This window comes from Phascolarctos cinereus, unplaced genomic scaffold (assembly GCF_003287225.1).
Source record: "Phascolarctos cinereus isolate Bilbo 61053 unplaced genomic scaffold, phaCin_HiC Scaffold_8;HRSCAF=390, whole genome shotgun sequence".
In the NCBI taxonomy this organism is placed as follows: Eukaryota; Metazoa; Chordata; class Mammalia; order Diprotodontia; family Phascolarctidae; genus Phascolarctos; species Phascolarctos cinereus.
The window spans coordinates 41,178,684-41,204,482 of NW_027556291.1; the positions used below are offsets into that span (position 1 = coordinate 41,178,684).

General features: G+C 41.0%; 2 protein-coding genes across 4 annotated transcripts in view; one reads left to right on the forward strand and one right to left on the reverse strand.

Moving 5' to 3' along the window:
* Window positions 1–10,676, forward strand: part of MAP7D3 (MAP7 domain containing 3) — a 116,601-nt gene extending 105,925 nt beyond the window's left edge. The window contains exons 19-22 of the mRNA XM_078147730.1: window positions 3,393–3,480; window positions 4,558–5,320; window positions 6,586–6,860; window positions 10,431–10,676. Coding sequence (XP_078003856.1) covers window positions 3,393–3,480; window positions 4,558–5,320; window positions 6,586–6,860; window positions 10,431–10,438 — 1,134 coding nt within the window. The 3' untranslated portion in view covers window positions 10,439–10,676. The remainder of the gene's footprint in view (window positions 1–3,392; window positions 3,481–4,557; window positions 5,321–6,585; window positions 6,861–10,430) is intronic.
* Window positions 10,677–19,841: 9,165 nt separating this feature from the next.
* FHL1 (four and a half LIM domains 1) overlaps window positions 19,842–25,799 on the reverse strand; it is a 103,990-nt gene continuing 98,032 nt past the window's right edge. For all 3 annotated transcript variants that reach the window (XM_020969788.2, XM_078147731.1, XM_020969787.2), the window contains exons 3-6: window positions 25,369–25,543; window positions 24,608–24,777; window positions 23,972–24,158; window positions 19,842–21,380 (exon numbers count right to left, since the gene is read on the reverse strand). In XM_020969788.2, the coding sequence (XP_020825447.1) occupies window positions 21,226–21,380; window positions 23,972–24,158; window positions 24,608–24,777; window positions 25,369–25,543 (687 nt within the window). In that variant the 3' untranslated portion in view covers window positions 19,842–21,225. The remainder of the gene's footprint in view (window positions 21,381–23,971; window positions 24,159–24,607; window positions 24,778–25,368; window positions 25,544–25,799) is intronic.

The window sequence follows — 25,799 nt, forward strand, 5'->3', positions numbered from 1 at the left end:
CCCATCTTTGGGCTGCTTGTCCCACATACCTCAAATTCTTTCCCTCCTCACCTTGGCCACCACCTACAAGAGAATTTTCCAGCTTCTCCAAGTGGTGAGGGTTGCCACTTCCCTCCTCCCAAAAATCATTTTGTATTTGTTTGACATTTTCTTATCTGTGTGCATGTTGCTTGTCCCCAGTAGGATATAAACTTCTTGTGGACAGAGAACGTTTTAATTTTGTCTCTATATTTCCAATGCCTGGCATCTAATAAGTGCTCACTAAATGCTCGTTGAATTAAACTGCATTGAAATGAGGAAGCCTGGGGAAAAGGAACCCCACGAGGACCCTTGATCAGGGCATCTGAACCTTTCTTGGGTCCTGGGTCCCTTTGGCTGGCGATGCCTACTGATGGGCCCCTTCTCAGAATCGTGTTTACAAATGTATAAAGTTCAAAAGGAAACCAATGATGTTGAAATTCAGTTAGCAAAATACTAAAAAAAAAAAAAGGTCATTGATGCCCACTGAAGAACTCCAGCCTTAGAGTTTTAGCTGTCTTGCCATATGAAAATTGTATCAGTACTGCTTACGAATAGCAGATTGAAAATGTGCTTATATAACTCTGGTAGAAATGCTGATGAATTGTAACCTGGACAAATGTTATTCAGTCCAATAAATCGATTAATGTTAACTCACGCTTATATAACACCTTAAAATTTATCATCCATTATGTTTCCTCCCAAACCCTTCCCTCTTCTTAACTTTTCTATTACTGTTGAGGGTACACCTAACTTCCCAGTCACCCAGGTCTGCTTCCTCAGTGTCATGGCTTACCTCATGTATCCAATCTGTCCCTAGTCTTGTTTTCTACCTTCACAACATGTCTGGAATACTGTCTCTCTTCTCTTATGCCACTGCCCCTACCCTGGTGCAGGCCCTCATCACCTCTCACTTGGACTATTGCCAGTGGGACTGCCTGCCTCAAGTCCCTCCCCATTCTAGCTTATCCTGCTATTGGGTGCCAGAGTGATCTCCCTAAAGCACAGGTCTGACTACGTTACCTCCCCTGCTTAATAAATTCCAGGCAGAACTCCCAGATCTCCCATTGGATCCTTTCTACCTTTCCAGTCTCCTCATGCTTTATGTACTTTATGTTCCAATGACACTGGCCCCCTTGCTGTTTCTTAGAAATGAAACTCCACCTTCTAACACTGTGCCATTTTCCAGGCTGCGTTCCCATGCCCAGAATGTTCTCCCCCCTTACCTCTGCTTACGTATTCTTCTGGCTTCCTTCAGAACTGGGCTCGAATCCCATCTTCTGAAGAACTTTTTCAGTTTTCCCTGTTCCAAGTGACGTTTCCCCTCAGATGACTTTTCATTTATGCTCTTTCTCTTGTTTGAACAGGTGTGTGTATGTTGTTTCCCCCATCAGAATATGAGCTCCTTGAGCGCAGGGACCCTACTTTTGCCTTTCTTTGTATGACCAGTGCTTAGGACATAGCTGGCACCTAGTAAGCACTGAATAAGTGCTTATTGACTGAAGGCTTACAAAGCCTTTTGAATCCTAACTCCCACAATTCTTGCTGTGTGATTGAAGGCAAGTTCTTTCACTTCTCTGAGCCTCAATTTCCTTGCTTATGAAATGAGGACAGTGGTTTTACTACCAGTTATTGTACCAGGTAGTTGAGGGAAAGTACGTAGTAATATTGGCACTGTGAAGTTTGCAGTCTGCAATTATGATCCTACTCATTTAACATTGGAGGTTCAGGGTCTCTGAATAATCAGAGTGAGGCTGACTGCTTTGGTCATATTTAGGAATTCATTTTTACTCATCAGCTTTTCTTCCCAAAGGAGATCTGAAACATTAAAACAGCTGTGGAATCTCTCCCTGCTTTACTTGCCTTCTCTTTTGATCATCCTTGTGCCTAACCCAGTTTGGATCAGGACAGTTTTTATTCTACAGGGACAAAGGACTGAAAGAGGAGGGGACCTTCTAGCCCTCCCAGAAAGCAAGTGAAATCAAGATATCTTTTCTTTAATCTCAGCTTGTTAAGTGCTAGAATTCTCGCTGCAAACTTGATAATTTCATGCTCTTTTTTAAAAATCAGAGGCTAAATTTTGTAGTAAGGTGAATGAAGTTGTTACACTATGCTTAGGGGAATAGGATAGGGGTTGGACCTGTGGTTTCACTGGACTAGAGAATTCTTGGCTACCCAGAATTCCCCCTACCATTATAGGTTGGCACCTTAGAGTGCTGCCTAGAGCAGTGGAGTCAGACTCAAATAGAAAAGGGGCAGCTGAACTGAACAGCACGATCCCTGTGTACCATATGTTAACTTAGAAAACCACAATTTGTATTTCTATTTATTTTGGTAACTGTTTAGTTACGTTTTAATCTGGTTCTGCCTGCCGGGGTTCTGTCTCTGACCTAGAGCATGGTGACATGGCCAAGATGTATCCAAGGGGGGGGAGATTTGAACCCAGGTCTTCCTGCCTCTGGGGTTAAGTTCTCTATCTATTACACCACACAGGTGCTCACTTAAAAAAGGTTTTGTTAAATTCTGCATTCAGACATATTCTCCTTAAATATAAGTGAAATGATAAAACTTGCCTCTAAGGTATTGTAGTTTGGAAAGGGCACTGGCTTTGGAGTCAGATGATCTGGCTTGGAATTGAGTTCTAAATCCTCTCATCTCATCATCACCATCTTGCAGGTGAGGAAACTGAGGCTCAGAGAAATGACTTGCCCAACGTCCCAAAGCTGAGAGTCACATCTCGGCCTCTTGACTCTGTGGCATTTCTTTCCACTGCATCATGCTGGCCCTCTGAATGAATGAAGTTGTGATATAAGGGTGCCACGTTATGAAGTGACAGAGCCTTGCAGTGTCCTTCAGAATTGCCTGCTCTTACTTGGAAGTCTCTTTTTGTGATGTGTGAAAGTTTGTATATATTTTCCTATATCTTTCCTGTTTCTGATTCATTGCCCTGGCCTGTTTCTGAAAAACAATGCCCTTGTGTAATTGCAGGCAGTAAGCACTGCCTCCCAGAGAAACTGAGTACCAGGTGTTTTTCTTTAGGACAGAGGCATCTTCCCTTTTGTCATGGAAAAATCACCTGGCCAGTGTCTCAATATACATCACTTTACCGGGTTATTCCCGCTACTTGTGACTGAACCCGAAATTCCAGGGTTGCTTGTCCAGACTGAAACTACCCCTGCAATCCAGCCACTACCATCATGCCTGCTCTCTTGGGACTCATTAAATGCCACATCCTGCCTTCAAGTCATAGGTGATTAGCCTTTAATCTAAATGAAGAAACTACTCAATTACCTTATAAAAGTGAATACTGAAGTAACAGAGATGGTTTAATAGCAAAGAGTTCCTGAGCCCAGTGTTGTGTTGCTTGGTTACAGAGTGAAGAAAAGTCTAAGAATGAGGCTATTGACGGGGATGCTGCTGATGAAGTAGATGGAGGAAATTTGGAAACAGTGGACCCACTGGGTATGCCTCCATTTACCAGTTAGCTCCTGTAGTAATCCTTTAGGATGCTGGGGAATGACTGTAATCATAGGAATCCCACCTCCTGTTTGTAAAGTGCTTTAAGGATTGCAAAGCACTTTCTCCTGCAAAAGTCCTATGAGGTAGTTGGTAGCAGAGGTATCATTATCTCCCATTTTACAGATGAAGAAACTGAAGCTCACTGAGTTTGAAGTGATTTTGTAAGTTAGAGCAAGTTCGTAGGATTTTACTGTATATGTTTTTACTTTGTAGGATTTTATCATATAAAACTTCTCATGCAGCTTAGGGTTAGGACATGAAATTAATCTTTGTATGTAGGTTTGGCAAACTGAGTACATCCTACCCAGAGGACAAAGGGAGTTGTTATATAGAGACTGGCCCCTTTTCATGTTCTTTCTCTGTGATCCCAAACCAGTTCACCACGGAAGTATTCAGGGTCTGAGATCTCATGAAAAAAAGCAGGAGTTCTTTGCCTTCTCTGTCCTGAATCTGGATCCCTTTAGCAGTCTAGTAAAGCCCTTTTCAGAATTATGGTTCATTAAAAATTTACAACCACAAGAAATGTGAGATTTCATTCAGAGGTTAGTGAAAAGATTCAATTTTTGCCCCTGAAATTGATGGATCCCTTGAAATCTACAAATGCCTTGGGTGTCTGTGGGCCCCACGTTAGGAGCCCTTGGTATAAAGGGATATAGTCGAATTCAGTCTTTTCCCACATTCTGTGCAGAAGGGAGGAAATGGACAGGTCTGTCAGAGGCATGTTTTGGGAGGTGGGATCAGAAAGACAATGATTATAATTGGCACCCCATCACATTTCAGTTCTTGAGAGCAGTTCATAGTAACCCTCTTCTGCCCAGTGTACTGCCACATACCTAGAGAGGTTACATCAATATTTGATGACAGGCCTGCCCTGAGGCAGTACTGTCGCCCCTAAGCATAGCTCCAGCTTCCTTATTTTACCTCTCATCTCATAAGATATTGGATAGATCCATAGTGTTTTATTATAGTTGATCTTGAAACTCAGCTGGTTATGCTGTTCATCTTTTTTTTTCTTCACAGCCAATGTCACTGAGATTGACTCCCCTGAGAATGTCAAGACCCCAGAAGGGCTTAGTGCTGAGACGATTCCCACACTGGCTTACACAGAACAAGCTAAAGCTGCAGCCCAAGATGAGACTGAAGGACTCGTCACCAATGCTGATGAGATGGCCAGAGAGCCAGAAAATAGAGGTTGTTTGCCTGTGACTCTGGCAACAGACTCTAGGTCACCTGAGAATGTCAAGACCCCAGAAGGACTTAGTGCTGAGACCTTTCCCACACTGGCTTACACAGAACAAGCTAAAGCTGCAGCCCAAGATGAGACTGAAGGACTCATCACCAATGGTGATGAGATGGCCAGAGAGCCAGAAAATAGAGATTGTTTGCCTATGACTCTGGCAACAGACTCTAGGTCACCTGAGAATGTCAAGACCCCAGAAGGGCTTAGTGCTGAGACGTTTCCCACACTGGCTTACACGGAACAAGCTAAAGCTGCAGCCCAAGATGAGACTGAAGGACTCGTCACCAATGCTGATGAGATGGCCAGAGAGCCAGAAAATAGAGATTGTTTGCCTGTGACTCTGGCAACAGACTCTAGGTCACCTGAGAATGTCAAGACCCCAGAAGGGCTTAGTGCTGAGACGTTTCCCACACTGGCTTACACAGAACAAGCTAAAGCTGCAGCCGAAGATGAGACTGAAGGACTCGTCACCAATGGTGATGAGATGGCCAGAGAGCCAGAAAATAGAGATTGTTTGCCTATGACTCTGGCAACACACTCTGGGTTAGTCACTTTTATAAAATACAGCTTTTTGGGGAGATGGGATGAGATGCTTTCCGTGTAATTATTAATTAATTCACTTCTTTGAATTATTTTTAAAAAGCGGGGCAGGGGAGACATTTGACAGTGGTAAAGCAAGTGGTGCTTATCAGGAGTTTGCTGCAAAGACAGTGGGAATGGCTGAGAGTTCACAGCAACAATACTTTGCAGTTCTCTGAAGACATAGTTCTGAAAGCTCTGGATTTTGAGCAATTCTTTGCTCAAATATCCTTCTGTGGAAGTTTCTGTTTGGGATAGAGTCTTCACTTCTTTTCCTGCCTTTCAGAAACAGGGAAAGCATAACTTCCCTTTGCTTCCTGTTCTCCTTAGTGAGAGGGAAATACTCTCTCTCTCTGCCTTAGATTGCCAGAGTCTAGCATAGCTGTTAAAGTCGCCTTGACAATGTATAAACTGATCGTTTGTTGTAAAACATTTTTTCCTGTCTGTAGTTAGAGTTAGACTAGTTAGTTTGCTCTGATCACTCTGATTTAAGAATATCTAATTAACAGTTGTTCAGTAGCATACAATTACATGCCTGTTACTCTAGACAGATGAAACAGGCAGTAGTCTACTTATCCCTCCACCAGACTTAGTGAACGCCCACTGAGGCTGTGGGAATTGGAATCGATAGTCCTCATAGCCCCAGAACCTTCATGCTCCACCCCTGGCACAACCTCGCCTGGAACCAGTTATTGAGAGATTTCCACACACCACAGAAATCTCTGCCTGTTTCCTTCACTACAGAAGTCGTTGGAGCTCTGCAGGCCCAGCCACAACCCTTGTCCCCTCTTCCTCCATCCCCATTCCTTTGACAAGCTGGAGTTTGTCCTCATTCCCACCCCATTTCCCTGCCACAACCCTTAGAGTCCTCATACAAGTCAGTGTTAGGACTTTGGCAAGGGAGAGATCTCTTTCTGGCATCCCTAATTAAATTCTAGGATGCTTTTTACTATAGAAACCATGGGTCCAGTTTCATTATGGGTTAAAAGGACATTTGGGTATTGGCCTGGAAATCAACCTTCCCCTCTATAATATTTATGGGAATAATCTGTTGCATTGTTTCTGCTATTTGTCAGTAGAGGACCATCTATAATCACACCATACATTCATATTTTTATATTGTCATGTTGGGAGTGCTTAATGAAAGTTAATCAGAGGGCAAATTTTTTTCCAAAGAAAATATTGATATTTGACTAGGCAAGGCATTTAATTAAAATATCTTTCTCTAGCCTTTCTGCCAAAGACATGATTACTCCAAACTCAGAAATTATGGATACCGATGAAGCTGAGCACACCTCAAACCTGAATGGAAAATCTAGCACATGGACTTTCGAGGATTTGATTGAAGTTGGAGTTCATGCCAAATCGAATGTCAGCAACGCTCCTTCCGAAAGTTGCACTCAGAACTCAAGTAAAGCTGTTACATTTGCTCCAGGTCCCGAGTTAGCCTTCGAGGAGGATACAGTGATGAATTCCTTGGCCACATCCGAAGGAAGCAATTCAGGTAATACAGAGGCTTCTTTTTATAGGGATGACTTTTTATAAGTCAGTTGCTTCTTTCAAGTGTAATTGCTCGCTTTGTGTTTTAATGATGATGATAGCTTAGGTTTGTATTGGGTCACCTTCACAAAAGTTGTCCTTTGGTGCCTCAGTCCTGGTGTCAGGGGAACCCCGGGTTGTCAAAGACTATGCCTATGGAGCACAAGCTCTCACAGGGCCTACCAAGCTGGGGAGGCATCAAGAATGGCCCTTGTAATGTACTTAGCATCTGTCTTTCCAAGGACCAGTCCAGCTAAGATCAGAGAGAGGCTGATAACCAGATTTGTCACAGAGTGATCGTCTCTTCAGCCACAATAACTTCCAAAGGAAATGTGCCAAGTTGTGGCGAGACAGTGATCTCCATCAGTAGAATGATGAATCAATCAATGATCTTTGAAGTAGAGCACTTTTACATACATTGTCTCATTTGGTTCCCACAACAACTCTGTGAGATAGTGATTGTTGTCCCCATTTCACAGATGAGGAAACTGAGGTCCAGAGAGTTTAAGTTATTTGCCAAAGGTCCCACGGGAAATGAGTGGCAGAGCTGGGAATAGAACCTAGGACTCTGGCTTCTGTCAGTGCTCTTTCCACCCCAGCTGGCCTCCACATTGTAAATGAGCACAGAACAATGATTGTGAAGTGATTGCTTTAATTCATTCAGGTCATTATTCCTAGGGGTTTGTGGAAATATCTTGATTTCTCTTCTATAAATAGACTGAAAACATTTGTTAAACATTAAAATACACAATGCAAAAGAATCATGGTTAAAATATGCCTTTGAGGTATCCTCTTTAAGCAACACCTCTCTGAATGTATAGTTAAGAAATTGAAGTTCAGAAGAAAGGCTTTTTAACAAACAGAACCAAGGAGCCTTCTCTTTGCTGAAAGAAAACAAGGGTAATAGAAAATTAATTTGCTTGGTCTTTGGAAAGCGTTTGGGCTCTTACTTGTAAGTTTGTACACAGTGGAATAGGAGATTGAGGCCCTCATGGCCCATCGCCTCCTAGAGGAGGCTCCATCAACAATAGAAACTTTCCTTCCGGTGTCTTATTAAATGTTCTTGTTAAAACACAAGTTCCTGGTGCTTGTTGGAATAGCAGTGATGCTATTTTTTTTTAAAGGGGATTGTTCACTCTGTATATTTTGGTGCTTCTCCCCTTCCTTCCCTACCCAGGTACACTCTTAGCAACTCCTTGGCCCCATTTTCAACCTGTGCCTTGTAGCCCTTTAATAACTGTCAGAAGAGTCTTCCATAAGCATCACCAGCAGGCTGGATATCAGCTACCTTCTGCTTGAACACCTCCCAATCATGAGAAAAATAGCAATTGTATTTTAAAAACAAATATACCAGATCCTGACTGTACATAGCACCATTCACAGTAGAGTGAAATCCTATTATAAATGTATCCCACAATTGGTGTTTAGAAGACCCAAAATTAGGAAGAACAAGGTAATAGTTCAGTCACAGAGGTTGAATGTTTGAAGTATGCGGTCAGTCAAATGATAGATAGCAGTGCTATGGTGGGGCTTAAAAAGCTGTGAAAAGTTGTGGCAATATTATAGGTGGTATATTTATATAAGGGAAGGCTGCCATGGGTAACAAGCGTCATTAGTTCCTAATAGACCTCTTTCTTTCTTTCTTTCCTTCTTTCTTTCTTTTTTTCTTCCTTCTTTCTTTCCTTCTTTCTTTCTTTCTTTCTTTCTCTCTTTCTTTCTTTCTTTCTTTCTTTCTTTCTTTCTTTCTTTCTTTCTTTCTTTCTTTCTTTCTTTCTTTCTTTCTTTCTTTTAGCAGTTAGAGTTAAGTGACTTGCTCAGGGTCACACAGCTAGTAAGTGTCTAGTGTCTGAGGCCGGATTTGAACTCGGGGCCTCCCGACTCCAGAACTGGTACTCTATCCACTGTGCCACCTAACTGCCCCCCAATAGACCTTTAAAGCAGGGGTTTCTAACCTGTGGCCCATGGACTTAGAAGGGTCCAAGAACAGATTTCAGGGGATTCATGAACTTGGATAGGGATAGGGAAAATATTATCCTTATTTTCACTAAACTCTAACTGAAATTTGGCATTTCCTTCAGTTAGTTGAGAACCTGATTCTGAAAAGGGGTCCATTGGCTTCACCAGACTGACTGCCAAAGGGCCCTTTGACACACAAAAAGATTAAGAACCCCTGCCCCTCGCCTTCTAAGGAAGAGGAGGAGCCCTGTAACAAGGTTCTTTGTACTCAGTACCTGGGCTGCACCAGCACTGTAATCATGAGGCCTTTTATGGGCTGCCAATACTCAAATAAAAAGGGAGGACTTTTACACCAGGTTGACTATTATCATTTAGTCTTTCAAGAAGGCTTCTTTATTGGAGCTATTAATGGGGCTGTGTACCCAATGAATCTTAATATATTCATTTAGGCCAATAAAAAGTGAATATCTGAAAAATTCTAGTCTTAGCACATCTTAGTGTTAGAAGTAACCTGAGGGCTCATACAGTCCATCCCCCGCTGGGTGCATTAATCCTTTTGACAGTATCCTAATAGGGAGGCAATATGGTATAGTGGAAAGAGAGCCAGCCTCAGAGCCAGGAAGACCTAGGTTCAAGTGCCATCCCTGACTTCCACTGGCTGTGGGTCCCCTTGTCAATTTACTTAATGTCTTGATTTTCCAGGCAGCTCTCTAGGATTAGAAGTTGCAGACAATATGGTAGGAGGAGTCTCATCTAGGAATTCCCAATACCAATGACATCACAGGTCTGCCCCTGTTCCCTAAGGTAATATCCCCAACACGACATCATCCCACTTCTGCTTGAAGGGATGAAGGAAACAAGCATTTTAAATACCTACCACGTGCTAGGCACTGTATCTCATTTAATCCTCACAACCTTGGAGGGTAAGTGCTATTATCTCCATTTTACAGATGAGGAAACTGAGGCAAGCTGAGGTTAGGTGATTCACCCAGGGTAATACATCTTTTAAGTGTCTGAGGTCAGGTTTGAACTCATGTCTTCTGACTTCAGGCCCTGATCTCTGTCCACCCTGAATGCCTCCAGTGATAGGAAACTCAGTACCCACAAAAGTGTCCCATTTTATTTTTGGACACTTTTAATTGTTAGGAGTTTCTTATGTCAAAGTAAAACTTCCCATCTGTTGTTTGCAATCTACTCTCTGGGGCCAAGAAGAAATTTTCACCTTTCTCCAGTTGAAAATCTTTCAAGTACCTAAAACATCCCTCCTGTCCCTCTTAAGTCTACTCTTCCCCCAGGCTAAACGTCCCTACTTTCTTCAGCTGACCCAGTTTGGGTGGCATGGTCCCTGGTGCCCTCAACATCCTGTTTGCCCTCCCCAGAGTAATTTTGATTTCCTTTCTTGGGGGTATTATTGCTTTGGCATCAAAGAGGCTGGGGGGAGGGGGTTGCAAAGGATGAGGACGAGGAGAAGGGGGTTTTGTAGTACTGAAGTGACAAAGAGCTAAGCGGTGAGCAAGATGCCATGTAACTGGAATCCTCTGTACTCAGTCTTTCCTCTCATTGTTTTCTCTTTGGCCAGATCTCTAAACACTCCAATCCTGGAAGTCACCGGATTCCATGTAAAGATCTTTCTTCAGGAAGCTGCTTCTTACCTTTACCCCAGTTCAACTATATTAAAATCAAACTCCCAAGAGAAGGGGATGCTTCTCCACCTGCACCTTGAGTACTTTTGGGGAGTTGTCTAGGTCCTTCTTTGTTACAATGTGACAAGATTTCCTGGGAAAGTGTTATTTCTGTTTCCTTTAATAATTTCATTTAAACTGTCTCTTGCTTGTTGCTTGTTTTATTTTTCCTGTGACATATGAAAAGTGGTGAGGAAGCATCCAAACTGACTTACAAACCGACTGGTAAACAGTGTGCTTTAGAAGGAAAGAATTTGCTTCCAGCCTATTTAAAACCCCTAAATAACATTCATCCCTTTACTGTTAGACTCTCAAAGATTCAATATTGGGAAAGAGCTTACTAGATCTCTCGGATGACCCAAGACTGCTCTCAGGAGCATTGTCACATTGTGTTTAATGCTGACATTTTGGTGGTTTCATAGTTCTGCATATTGTATTTTGCCATAATTTATATACCTTTACTTTCAGGAAAATAGTTTTAAGTTGTAATCTGTACACACACACACACACACACACACACACACACACACACACACACTCTCACACACTCACACTCACATACACTCACATTCACACTCTCTCAACTCACTCTGTCTACTACATTGTGAAATATGAGGCCTGGAGAAGTGTTTGTCCTAGCATGGTTACAATTTATCATGGTTTTTTAACTTTTTCCTTTCAAATTGCATATTTATGTCTTTACGGACATATAAGTGTTATTTTCACATATGTAAAACAGTATCATGGCCATTGCCTTGTAGCATTGGCTTGCTAATTCACAATGGTCTTAGAGTATCTTTTTTTTTTCTTATGTATGTGCTATATTCCCTTACCTATTAAAGGCTGCAGTAAGTGCTATTTAACCAAAATTTTCCTGCCTTTCTATAGCAGGAAGGGATGAATCCTCCTTTGAAATAGCTGCGAAGAAATTCACCAATAGTCTTAAGCCCATGTAATACATACACACATACATATATTCACCACACACACACACACACACACACAGTGGATAAGTGGTTTATGAAAATTGCTTCATCAAGTCCTACTTAAACCATTGCCTGATACTTGAGTATGAATTAATCAGCCTAACTGCTAATTAATTTTTTGAATCACCAGCTTTTTGAGGCAGAACTGTGTTCCTCTCTCAAACTCATTCTCGAATGAGGAGGAGGACTTATCCTTCCTGGATGTTTTAGACTTTTGCCGTTCAGAGTTCAGAGGAATTGTTGGAGGTGAGAACAGTGCCTTAGGTCAGACAGTTATACTTTTGTATGCTAGCTCTTTCATTCTGGCAGAGACAATCGTTGGAAGAAAAAAGATGCAGGTTTTTTCTGCACATAGGTTATTTGTCAAAAAACCTTGTTACAGCTGTATGTATATATGTTCACTCTACTTTACAGATGGACATTCGTTATTTTAACAGTAACATAGTTATTCTGTAAGAATAGTACCACTTCTTAACAAAGTTACAACCAAATACGTCAGCAAGATTCAATAAGTTAGACTCAAATTTCCTGGGTCTATAATTGTTATGTGTTACAACTACTGGATATTTACCTTCCCTATTTCCATGCCTCTTCCCTATCCCTTCCTGTGCAAAATACAGTTAAAACAGCAGCATTGTAGTTCTCTTTGGTTTGTGTCTTGCATCCATAGGATCCTAGGATATAGAGTTAGAAAGGGACTTTATAGGATCCTCATTTTATAGAGGAGGGAAATAAGGCCAAGAAGGGCTAGGGACTCACCCAGAGTCACTTAAGTCAGAAATAACACAGCCAGAATTTGAATTCTCAGTCTTCTGATTCAAATTCCATGCTCCAACTGCATCATTTTTGGTCATACACAATAAAACTTTGTATAGAACTACACATCCAAGATACTTAGAAAATCCCTTTGGAAACTTGGTTTTGTTTGAAATTGGATTCTTGATCAAGTATATATTTGACCAGCTGGTCTCTGAAGCCCCTCCTGGCCCTGGATTCTGTGATTTTCTTTCTGCTGTCCTGATGCTTCTACTACTCTTCCCAGTTCAACTCTAGACTTTTTCTCATAACTGTCAAGTGCAGTCATTTGTTTGTTTTTTTTTTAATTTGGTTGTTTTTACTACATGCTGTTCTCTGGGGGAGGGAGGAGTCCACAGAGGAAAAGAAAAAGATGAATTTGCCTTAAAAGCTTGATTTTTTGTTTTTAATCTTTTATTATGCTTAAGATCCAAAGTAACCCAAATATATCTTAGTGTGACATTGTGGGGATAGGGTACTTCCTGCAGTTCCCTTCAGAGTGCTATAGAAATTTGAGTTACTGCTATCCAAATCTAGTAATTTATTGACAGAGTAATGACGTTCATTGTCCCTTCTGCATAATATAAACATTTATTTGGAATAAAAGGCATGTTGATCTACAGGGAGGTTGCCAATTTGGAAGTCCCTTCAAACTTGCAACATGCCCAAAAACAAACTCTGTTTTTTCCCTCTAAACTGACTCCCTAACTCATCCATTCCAATTGATTATACCACCATTATGCAGTTGTCCCAGCTCAGAAACCTTCCCTCTTTCCGTGCTACCTTAACTTGTTAGCCAGTCTCCCTTTGAGGTTGTTGGATTAGGATCTTCATGAGTGGAAGCACAGAGAACTGAACCTCATGATCTTAGTGAGCTCAGTAACCGTGACTGATGCCCATGTGTCAATATGCTAGACTTAATGTTGTTCAGATGATTTATTGACGCACTTTGTTTTGACACAGGAATCACTTCCCAAGATCTAGTCTCATACCCCATAGGAACTTCCTTTAAAAAAAGACAAGAAGTGGGAGACTGTGGATGTACAGTATTGTGTAGGATGTCTCAACAATCTTAATGCACTTTTAAGCTATCAAAAGTAAATAGCTTAAATACAGTTATCTGTACTGTCTGATTTGTCAGATTTGCTTAACTTTTTAAAAAATTTGTTATAAAGTGGTATGAGTGGTGGAGGAGTATATCCAGGAATGACTGATGTATGCATACATAAAATAAAAGGCATCAAGAAAATTAAAAGTAGATACATGAGAACCAAATTTTAGCAAAGGGTTTTAATCAGGTAGTTTTTGTTGTTTATTACTTTTATTTTGTTTTGTTTTGTTTTTTGCTAGGCAGTGGGGTTAAGTGACTTGCCCAGGGTCACACAGCTAGTAAGTGTTATGTGTCTGAGGCTGGATTTGAACTTAGGTCTTCCTGACTCCAGGTAAAGAGCAGGTAGGTGCTCTATCCACTGCGCCACCTAGCTGCCCTTTTGTTGTTCGTTACTATGCTAATTGTTTTCTTAATGTTGAGCCATCCTTGCATTCCTAATATGAATCCATCTGGGTCATATTGAATTTTTTTTCTGTAATATTTTTCCTGGGCAGCTAGGTGGTCCAGTGAATAGAGCACCTACCTGCTCTTTACCTGGAGTCAGGAAGACCTGAGTTCAAATCCAATCTCAGACACTTAGCTGTGTGACCCTGGTCAAGTTGCTTAAACCTGTTTTTTTTTTTTTATCAGTTTCCTCATCTGTCAAATGAATTGGAGAAGGAAATGGCAAGCCACTCCAGTATCTTTGCCAAGAAAACCCCAAATGAGGTCACGGAGAGTAGAACACTACTGAAATGACTGAACAACAACAATACTTTTCCTAGAGTTTTATTTGAAATATTTACATCACAATTTACTAGTTATATAGTATGATCTATAGCTCTCTCTTTCCATCATTTGGGCATTAGTACTATATTTGTCTCATAAAACAAGTTTGGCAGAGTACTTATTTTTTAGTTCTTAAGACTATTTTAGCATAATTAGTCTTTAAATATTTTGTAGAATTCACTTGTTAATCCATTTGGACCAGGGTTTCTTCTCCCCCTCCCCTCCACCCATCTTTGGTAATTAATTTATGGCTTGTTAATTTCCCCATACCAATGAATAATAGCTTATCTTTATATAGAGCTTTAAGGTTTACAAACTGCTTTACAAATATTATTAAATAATTTTTCTCTTCACAACAATCCTGTGAGGTAGGTGCTATCCCCATTTTACAGATGAGAAAACTGAGGCACACAGAAAGGTTAAGTTGATTTGCTAAGACTCACACAGCTAAGGAGTATCTGAGGCAGGATTGAAGCTCACGTCTTCTTGACTCCAAGTCCTGCACTCTAATCCGCCGTGCCACATAGCTGCCTATGAATGAAATCAAAGCTCCAGTTTCTATCCCTATTTTTTGTAGCACTTTCTGGTAATTTTTATTTCTTCTGTTGTGAATTTATCTTTTTTCTTTTTCACTTTGGTAATTTGATTTTCCTTTTTTTTTTTATCCAGTTAGCTAAAACTTTATTGCTTTTGTGCATCTTCTCAAAAAACAGCTCTTAGTATTATTCATTTCTACAATTTTTGTTTTCCATTTTATCAGTTTCTCTAATTGTCAGATTTGGGGGGCTTATTTTAGTTTTTATTTTCTTGTTTTTCAATTGCATGCTCAGTTTAATAATCTTCCTCCCTTCTTCTAGTTTGTTAACTGTGAAACAACTTTATTACTCTAATGATATAACTTTACTTCTGAGAACTGCTTTACCTTCATTCCCCAAATTTTGCAGTATTGTATTATCGTTCTCTTTTACATGGTTCCTGATTGTTTCTATGATTTGTGCTTTATCCCACTCATTATTCGGGAAGTTTTAACTTATTCTCCTTTTAGGTCTGTACTTTTTGCTTGTATTCCCTATGTTAAATATTGAATTGTGTTATGGACTACAAAACATGTTCATTATTTCTGTCTCTTTGTCTTTTTTTTTTTTTTTACAATTTCTCTGTCCTGGTAAATGGTTTGTCTTTATAAAGGTAGCATGTGATGCTGAGAAATAGGTGTATTCATTAATGCTTCCATTCAGAAGATGCCATAAGTCTTGGAAATCTTAAATTTTCCAACAGTGTTCAGTTCTACATTTTCCTCCTTTAAAATTTTTTGTTAGACTTATTCAGCTCTGAGAGTAACAATTATATATTCTAGTTATTGTTACTATCTGTGTCTTTTGAAGGTTGGTTAGCTTTTCCTTTATGAATTTAGATGCTATGCCATTCAAGGCATATAAGTTTAATACTGATATTAAACTTATCTATGGTACTTTTATATACGATGTAATTTCCATGTTTCTTTCTTGATAGTGTGAATTTTTTACTTTTGCTTTGATGACAAAATTGCAACTCCTGTTTGTTTTTGAATCAGCTAAAACAGGAACTCTTTTCTAGTCTCATATTTTTATTCTTTATGTGTTTCTTATGTGAAGCACGTTTTTTTTTGGTAGTATCTTTCCAAAACTCAGTTCACCTCTGTGGGAGCCAGATAGGCCACAAAGGTGCAAGAGGAAAACCTGAGTCAGTGACGCATCTGGAAGCAGTGCTGTCCTAAGGACACTTGGAACAGGGATAAAGGAAGGGATTGGAGAGAAGATGAGATTTGGTGGAAAGGTGTGCCCTTGCCTTTGGCCTCTTCTGCTCTTAAGACAGTTTGGTCAGCTATTTGGCACCGGGGAAGAGATGCAGCCGTCAAACTGGAGTTTTGGGGATTGGATTTCTGGGGTTGCTGGTGGTGTAGGCCATAGGGCACACCTCTGCCTGCAGTGACCAGAGACATTGCACAGGAGACGTAGGCCTGGAACAGAGATGCAGGCTGCCTACCAATATTGCAGGGATTATCAGTGCTAAGAAAACTTTGGAGTACCAGGTACTGTCAGGTGTCCCTAACACAGAAATAGTGAGTCAGTAAAGACAGAGAAATAGACCTTTCTTCTCATACTTCGTCTTCTTGTTTAAACTCAGAAGTATAGGGTGGTTAGGATCTAGGACACACATACTTCTTCCATTTTCCCCTTCCCATAACCTGAGGGTAGTTTGGTGAAGTCTGAGAAGAATACCAGGAGACAGTCGGGTTAGACTGGTTTTAGGTAGGGGCACCAGATTTCTTTCTTCTTGGCTGTGTATATAGCAAGCTGGATGACCACAGAAGGCTCTTCCTGAGTCTTACGAATGTTCAAGGTTGGGAACGAAGGACTGAAATTGAGAAAAGGAAAATTCTAGATGCAGGATGGGCAAGTTTGAATTAAATGTTTATTGAGCACCTACTATGTGCAAAGCACTGTGCTAGGTGTTGGCAGAGATAGAAGAATGAAAATGACATCGTCCCTTTGTCCTCGGAGATCAGCCACAGGTGAATGACTATACATGTCAGTGGCTCATAGAATTTTCTCCTTGGTCTGGGGTTGTGGGTGGTGCAGTGTGGACCTTAAAGATCATCTGTTCCCACTCACCCCTCTTGTTTTAAAGATCAGTAAACCAAAGCCAAAAAAACCAAAGTAGAGTCAGCTCTTCGCCCTAATTCCTCAGTGGTTTTACGAGTTTTTCAAAAATAGTAGGTCTGGATGTGGTATAACATGCCCGTAAATTACATGGTCTTCAAGACTGAACTCGGATGATGAGAGCTCACTTTTACCTATTAATTTGCAGTTCACAAAATGATTTGCTCACAACTCTGTGAGTGAGATGGACGGTACAAGTGTTTTTATCCCCATTTTATTGATGGGGAGAAGAGGCAGTTGGCATGGAGGATCAGGAAGACCTGGATTCAAGTCCTGGTTTGGCTTTATGCTAGCTGTGTGGCCATGGATGTTGTGCCTAATCATTTCTGCTCCTCAAACATCTCTAAAGTAGGAAGTTACAGAGGAGCTGCTGGCCTGTATCAGTGGAGGCAGTTTGCACACTGGAAGTTCTTCTCCCATACTCCAATAAATGCCATGTCTTCTCTCTCTCTCTCTCTCTCTCACACACACACACACACACACACACACACACATTGATTTTCCTACTCTGATAATCCTGAGCAGGATTTTATATTGGCCCTTAGGTTGATATACAGAAGCTAGCCAGTATGTTTTTGTATTTGATTTTGTTTTTTTAATTCAGGCACACAAAGTCCATGAGAGGGGCAAATGTAAAATTCTGCCATTCTCTCTTATTTAGGGAGTTTATCCATTCACCTTTAAGATAATAATTGTTAGATTTATATTTTTTTCCCTTCTTTTCCCTTTCTCCTGACTCTAAATTCTGTTTAGATTTTAGTCCCTTAGATCCCGTTGTACTTTGATGATGCCTTGTCATTCTTACCTGGGTCAACATTTTTTCGACAATAACCTTGTCTCTTGCCCTAGAATTGTTCCTTGCTTAATATCCTTTTGAAAACTGCACTTATTTACTTTTCTTGTGTTTCTCATTTGGAGTGCTTACAAGTTGAATTCTCTGCTCATTTCTGGATTCTTTTGGAGGAATTACTCAAATTTTTCTTCTTGTTGAAGGTCTGTCTTTTTTTTGTTAGTGATTAGGCTCAGCTTTGCAGGATGCGGGGGTGCATCCTAATCTTCTTTATTTTGTGGAATATATTCCACTGTCATCTTTGATGTTGAAGGACACTGTTTTCAATGTTACCCATGATCTAATTTGCCAGATTCAGTAGGCTTTTCTCAATCCTTCTGTTTCTGGTTATCCCTATAGTTTTTGACACTGTTAACCACTCCTTCCTCCTGGAAACAGTCCTCTGTGTGTTTTCATGACGGGTTTCTCCCATTTCCTCCTTCCTACCTGACTGACTGATTCTGTTCAGTTGAGTTTGCTGAATCATGATCTCTCCCCTCTTATGTAGGCCTCTGTCCTGGACCATCTCTTTTTCTTTCTGTCTCTCCTTTGCTGATGTCATGAATTCCCATAGATTCAATTATCATCTTTATGTAGATGGATTCCAAATATACATAATTCCCTCTCTCTCCTAAGCTCTGTTTCTGAACCACCAGACTAGCCTACTAAATGTCGTATAGTAGTCTGAAACATTTCCTGCTTTTTCTGTTTGTTAGGAATAGTACCATTCTTCCAGTCTTCCTTGGTTTGTGACCTTGGAGTCATCCTTGAATTCTCCTTCTCTCCTGTCAGTTTTTTCCCCTTATATCCCATTCTTCCCACTTATGGACTCCTTAGCACCTCTTGTCTGGATTACTGCAGTAATAGCCTCCTAATCCAGTCCACCTTTCCTTCAAAGAGGTGCCAGATTGTTATTTTCAGAGCACAGGTCTAGTTTTCTAGGTTTCTAGCACATGCCACCATACTGCTCAAGAAGTCAGTGGCTCACTATTGCCTCTAGGATCATAGGTTATAATTGCTGGCATTCAAACCCTTCACAAGATGGATGCACTCCATCTTTCCAGACTGATTTCCCATTACTCCTCTTTACCTCCTCTACATTCCTGCCTGATTGACTGACAAATGGTCAATTCCAGAAAAATCTCCAGATGTAATGTAACAACATCTCCCTGCCCTCACCGCTTTCTGATTTGGGATTCCCTGGATCATTCAAGGCTCATCTCAAGTTCTACTAGGCCTTTGCCTATTTCCCCTTGCCCCCAATTGTTAGTCCTTCCTTGCTAAGAAAATGACTATTTACTTCATATTTGTGTGATTTCCCCTAGTAAAATGTAAACTCCCTTAGAGAAGAGCCCATTTCATCTTTGTGTCCCATATGTCACATGATATAATACCTGGCATGATTTTGTTTGTATCCATGATTTCACTGGTGTCAGGAACGCCCAGTGAGGTAATTCTCTGCACCAGTGAAGATTGGCAACTGTTATTCAAGTTAGAGTCTTTGAGAACTGCTTGGGGGCATTGAGGTTGGTACTTTGCCCAGGGCCTGCTCTATTACAGCACTGCCATACAGTGGGTGCTCAATAAATGTTTGTTGAATCCAACTTAGTTTCTTAGAGATGAGTCACAAGCCTATGCTACCGAAATGACTTTTTTTTCCTTCATAGCAAAAGGACTTTCTTTTTAGATGCTTTCATTATGTCTCTGACCTTTAACCAGTCCATGTCTTCAAGTTTCTTTCAGTCAGTAATTTGACATCCATTTTCAAAATTGATGGAAATTTTGGTGTATTCTTTGCTAGTTCGATAGCCAAGGTTTTTAATTTCTTTTTCCCTAGGAGACTTATGAGTCTTAAACTCTGTGCAGTCAGCCTTCAAGGGGCTTTGTCCTGCAGAACTCATTTTCTTATCTAATGGGTTTCCTGGAGAAGTAAAAATAGAGCCCCCATCACTGAAGGACTTTCAAGCAAAGGCTGTTGGGAGGTGAAGGATAGGACTGGAATAAATACTGGCCAGCATAAAGGAAATCATAGAGCCAAGGGCATCTGAAGAAGGTCGGCGTGATTGGGTCTTATTGATGTGATTGGATTTTTTAAACACTAAAAAAAAAAGCAATAGGCAAGTTATTTATACTTTATTTTCCAGATGATAATTTGGGAAAATAGATGTTAAAGTCATTGATAACAAAATTGTGATGGAGGGGCACTAGGATGGATCTACTTCTCTATAGCCCCTTTCATTACCTGTCTCAATGACAAAATGGTTACATGTTTTTTTTATTGCCTTGTTAAAATTACAATATTATTGCAGTTACTGTTCTCATAAGTGTGGGGGGGGGGCCGCGTGAGATTCTGGTGTTTCCAAAGTGTTAGTACCCAACAAAGCAATGGCTTTCCAATTTTGAGACAAAAGTGGCCTCCCCCACTAAACATTACAAAGTCAACTGTCCATTTCTCCTTATCAATAGACAAGGAGCAGAAATTAATGTAAAAATACAATGGCTGTGGCAGTGTAAGCTAGTGCTTTTCCTACTATTTCTATGGGATACGTTTCCAAATTGCATAAACAATCCAAAAGGTTAAAATGCTTTCATGCAGGTTTCGTTAACTTGACTAACTATATTGATAACATGTCAAAGCAAAATCTGGTTAATAAAAGCATCTAAAAAAAAGCGATCTTAGTAAACTAAGCTAAGCTTTCAATGCTATTTGCCATGCTGTAATTAATCAGAAATAACCTAAACTACTTTATGAGCGCACATTTTCAAAATGTCATGCATGCTTCAGAAGAAAGCGCAGGAACACATGCTACACACAAAAGCCAAAAGCTATTAGCAACAGAAAGCTTACTTCAAATCAGAATTCACTTCAAAAACATGAGCCTTTCTATAAAATGCTGCATTAGTTGCTTTTAAAATGCAAAGGCTAAAAAAGAGAGAGATAAGATTATACTTTGCACAAGGCAAAACCTCTCATGTCATTAATACAAGACCCTCTTTAGCTCCCATTAGTGATTATGGTAAAGGCAGCTACTACTATGCTTTGGATTACAGGTCTATTTGCGGATATAATGCTATCAGGTATATGATGATTAAAGCCTATGTTGTCCTTCCTGAGAATCATAGCAATGGGCCCAGGAGGTATGTTATTTGTTCACAGCATTAGCTCTATCTATGTGGCAAACTACAGTTTTTTAAGGTTAGGTTTTTTTTTTTTTTAAAGCAGCATGCATAAGTGTCTACCTACTAAGGTTAACTTAAAATCTATTTAGTAATAATCTTCATACTTAACTAACAAAAGCAAAGTTTAAATGGGATTGCTGCAGAGTGTTAATTCCTAGGACCAAAGACGGTCACCATGCACCTTTTTATGAGCCATTCCGTAAAATGAGAGAAAAGCTAAGATTTGTGATTTTTTTTGAAGTCTTACTCAAATGAGAGATATAGAGAGCATTTGAGAGTAGGACTCAAGCTCCATTCTCCAGGACAGATGACCTTGTCTGGTTACAGCTTTTTGGCACAGTCGGGGCAATAGATCTGCTCATTGTGGCAGACAAACCGCTTGTTAGCCAGATTCATGGAACACTTTTTACAGTGGAAGCAGTAGTCATGCCAGGATTGCCCTTCATAGCTGACCACACTGGAGCCTTTACCAAAGCCTGTTGGGAAAAAGAAAAACCACCAAGAAAGGTGTGAATTACAGTCACCAGAAACCCCAGCTCCTCAAAATGGAATCTTTAGATTCAATTCTCAGACAGCCCTTTCTAAGCCTTATCCACCTCCCCTCTCCCTCTTTCGTTTGGCAGATGAGAAAACCAAAGCTGAGGAAGCAGTGACCTTCGCATGGGCCAGGGCTCTTTCTGTCCTACTGCACTGTGGGTCCCCATTTACCCTCCACCATCTTCAGGAGGAACAAGAAAGAAAGCTACATTTGCTGAAAAGTCACAGTCCCCAGAGACACAGGGCAGGCTAAGCTGTGGGGTTCAGCTCAGGTGCAAAGAATTACATGAAACCTTTGGGGTTTTGAGGGGATTTGTATTTTCCCACTTTCCCTAACCATCTCAACAGTCGGGACTTTAAGGGCCATTTCTAAACAATCAAGCTAAAAGCTTTCCTCTCTGAAGCAAATCAGGACACCAAGTCTTTTTACTTCCTAACTCATATCTTTTTCTCTTTTCCCAAAGCTTTCAGGCTTACTGCTTGGAAAAAAATAAATAGAGCAATGAAGTTGTGAGCCAATAGGATGTCATTTTTGTTGTTTTTAAAACACTAGTGGGACTTTAAAAATTACCTAGGCCATTCTGCACTGAATTAAGGGAAGAGAAATGAAATCTGGTCTCCTTTTACAAACCATAGTTGCTTTAGTCACACCCCTTTCCCCTACAATAAGAAACCAGAGGGCAGGAAATTGCTCCTGAAGGTTAATCTCACTCTCTAAGGCCAGCAGAAGGGCCCTCCGAAAGGAAGCATTTTGCTGACGACTTTCTTTACTTTTCAAAAATGTCCATTGTTGTGGCCACTGTGTTACCACCCTACTTCATCAAAGTGGCCACCAGGAGGCAAACTTAGACTGTTCTTTTAATATAAGAAAAATCACTCCCCCAAAAGGAAAAAAGCAGCTATTGCTCTACCTCTTTACTGATACTAGCTTTGGCCCTGAGAAAGCCAGAGTTTCCCATGGGTGGTGGTGGAGTACACTGAACTCTGACTCCTGTGCCCCAACCCAAGGTCTGACACGGCACTTTTCCCTAAAGATTTCCAAGATACTTTGAACTAGGCCATACTAGTCAAGGGCCAGGTTACAGTGGGAAGCACTTTCACCCAACACAAAGTCACTGTTCTGGGTAACTTTCCTTATCTCCTATAATGCATATAACAGGCACTTCAGTGACTACTGAATAGAAATGATCGTTATCACTGAGGTATTTTAAATCCCAGCTTCTCTTCCCCTAAATTCTTGGCAGACTTTTTGAGTGCCTTTTCTCCTCTGACAAGGATGCTCTCTGCCTGTCCAGTTCCTACTCATCCTTCAAGGCTCAGCTCAAGTACCAACTCCTTAAAGCCTTTTCTCATCTTCTACCTAATGGCTGATTAAAAAGAAAAATTATTCTACATAGTACAGAATGTATCTACAAAAATTAAAGGGGAATAAGGGTGAATCCTGATTATTAAAGAGGAAAAAAAAAATCTAACCTAAAATTTTCAGATATCTTTATCCTCTAGAACTGACAACAACCCTTCTCTTATTAACTTTCTATCCTGCATTGTTGCTTGTGTGGCTTATCTTGGTTGGATAAGATGGTGCAGTGGATAGAGTGCTGGGCCTGGAGTTAAGAAGACTCATCTTCCCGAGTTCAAATCTGGCCTCAGACACTTATTAGCTGTGTGACCCCTGGGCAAGTCACTTCACCCTGTTTGCCTCAGTTTCCTCATCTATAAAATGAGCCAGAGAAATAAATAGCAAGCCACTCGACTATCTCTGCCAAGAAAACCTCAAATGGAGTCATGAAAAGTCTGACGTGACTCAGCAATAAAATGGGGGAAATGCTTGTCGTGCCTCCTTGACAGGGTGGTTGGGAGGATACTTGGACACTGGGTGGTACACAATCTCGTCACTATAGATGCTACCTCCACTAGTAGAGTGTGATCCTCAGAGAAGACAGGGACCTACCTGTCTTTCCATAACTCTTATTTTGGAGAAGGAAATGGCAAACCACTCTGGTATCTTTGCCAAGAGAAGCCCAAGTGGAGTCACAAAGAGTCAGACGTGACTAGACGACAACAACAGAGTCACTTCCAGCTCCAAATCTAAGATCCGCTACTAAACTGTCAGGTTCTTAAGGGTAAAAACTCTGCATCACTCAGCACGCAAAGAATTCCTGACTGAAGAGCTGTAAGCAAAGCACTTGGCCAGGTGCTGGAAATGTTTACATTATGTCACGTATTCCCAAACCAAGCACTCACTTTGGGGACTACCCAAACACCATTGCTCTCCTCTAGCCTCACTAATGTTGGGTAGCTGGAAAGGATCTTAGATCATCTAACCCAGTCCTTACAGCAGGGAAAAGTAAGGCCTAGAAAGTAGTGACTTGTGCAGGGTTACACCATGAAGGAGTAGCAGAGTTCAAGTGCTCTTCCCACTCTCCACCACATTCTCAGGCTAGCACTGACCCCTAGAACCAAGGCGGTGTGAACAAGGAGGGGAAGGAACAAACATGAAAAATTTCCCGGGTAAGAATTATCAACCTACCTGTGATGGGGTTCTTACATCCAGCACATTTCTTGGCAACGAAGGACTTGTAGCAATCCACACAGTAATACTGATCCTCCACAGCAGTGAAGCGCTGTCCAGCCAGCTTCTTGCTGCAGGTGGCACACACAAAGCACTCGCCATGCCAGGGCTGATCCTGGTAAGTGATTCCTCCAGAAGTGATGGCCTAGACCAAGAAGTCAATGTCAAAGACTGACTGCCCCCCCTCTGGGACTATGTGAGTACCATCAGACTGGGCCTTTGTATGTCTACACTGACAGGTAAGGACTGCACCCACTCAAGCTTTGGTACAGGACCAAACTGGGGGAGCTAACAAAGAGCCTTCTCACTGCCCTGGCTGTTGTGGTAAGAGCTGGTTATAGCACAGGGAATACATGCCAAGGAAAATATCTGTGGGCTTACCAGTAGGGGAGAAAAATTGTTAAATTAGTCTGGGTTAAATCTCACCTCTTAAAAGAAGTTACTTCTCCAGCTTTCTCATTACTCCATTTCAGCCAGACTGGCTGAGTTACTGTCCCCAGATCTCATCCTTCACACTTTCCCATGCCAAAAATGGAACCTTGTACACAGTAGTTGCTTTAATAAATGAAGTAAGGAACCTCCTTGAAAACATACCTTGTTGCACTTCACACAGTGCTTGGCAAACTTGGTCTCATGACAGGTAACACAGTAGAAGTCTTCACCCTTAGGGAAGAAGCTGCCAGTTCCAATGACCTGTTTGCAGTTACTGCAAGTGAAACAATCCTTATGCCAGACATTCTTCTTGTATTCCACATTTTGGTCTCCTATGGAAGGAAGCAGTTGAATTACCATTGTGTCATCCAGTAAAACATTTTTATTCCATTCTGGAAATCTTCCCTCTCTCATCCCTACTTCCACTAATAGGGGGAAAGAAGGTGGAGGAATATTCCTTCCAAAATGCTTCAGAGCAAGAGATTATGCTTCTTGGGGCAGGGAAGAGACAGGCTCAAAGTTTTTCAGAAACACTGGAAGAGAGAATAAACTTAGGACTGTTTCCTGGATTCAAATCCATATGCTCACATAATCAATTCACGTCTGAGCCACGAGATGCTCCCTAGTAGCTGGCAGGCTCTAATTTGCTCGTTCTTAACTAGAATTTATATGAGGTACAGTGCCACGAACGGGGTAGTTGCCTCGAGGGGTAGGCTAACATTGGCATGAGGGTGATTTCACACACATTATCCATGAGATGCAAAGCTATGTCTACAAGCCCTCCTTCTAATGAGGTGTGCAGCCTCTTTTTCCTGAACGCTTTCAACCTTGGAACCAAAGGACGACCGGCTGTCCTGTTGAATGCATACGCCCCCTGCCTGACCTCTAGGCTCAGAATATAATCGTTTATCTGAGGTAAGTACCTGCAACAATTTGCTTGAAGCATCCTTTGCACCTGGGTGAGTCCTCACGAGTGGTGCACTTGTTACACAGGATCTTATTTTCTTTGGACACAAAGGTCTCATTGGCCAAAGGATGGTAGCACTTGGCACAGCGGAAGCAAGAGTCATGCCAATAGCGGTTTTTGTAATGCACTTCCTAAAAGCACAGCAAACCAGGATGAATAGTAAATCTTCCCTGAGACATCGACATTCCCAACCTGTGAATCTTTTTCACATTTTTATTTTACCACCAGAGAAACAATCATCTTTCAATTACAAATTCATTATGGCCCAAGGTGTTGGTTTTTAACCTTTTTCCGTGAGTTGGCCACAAAGGAAGAATGGAGAGAAAGAGAATGGAAGTACAGGTGTAAGTTGGAACTATTTAGGATTATTCAGAAGCAAAAGGCCAT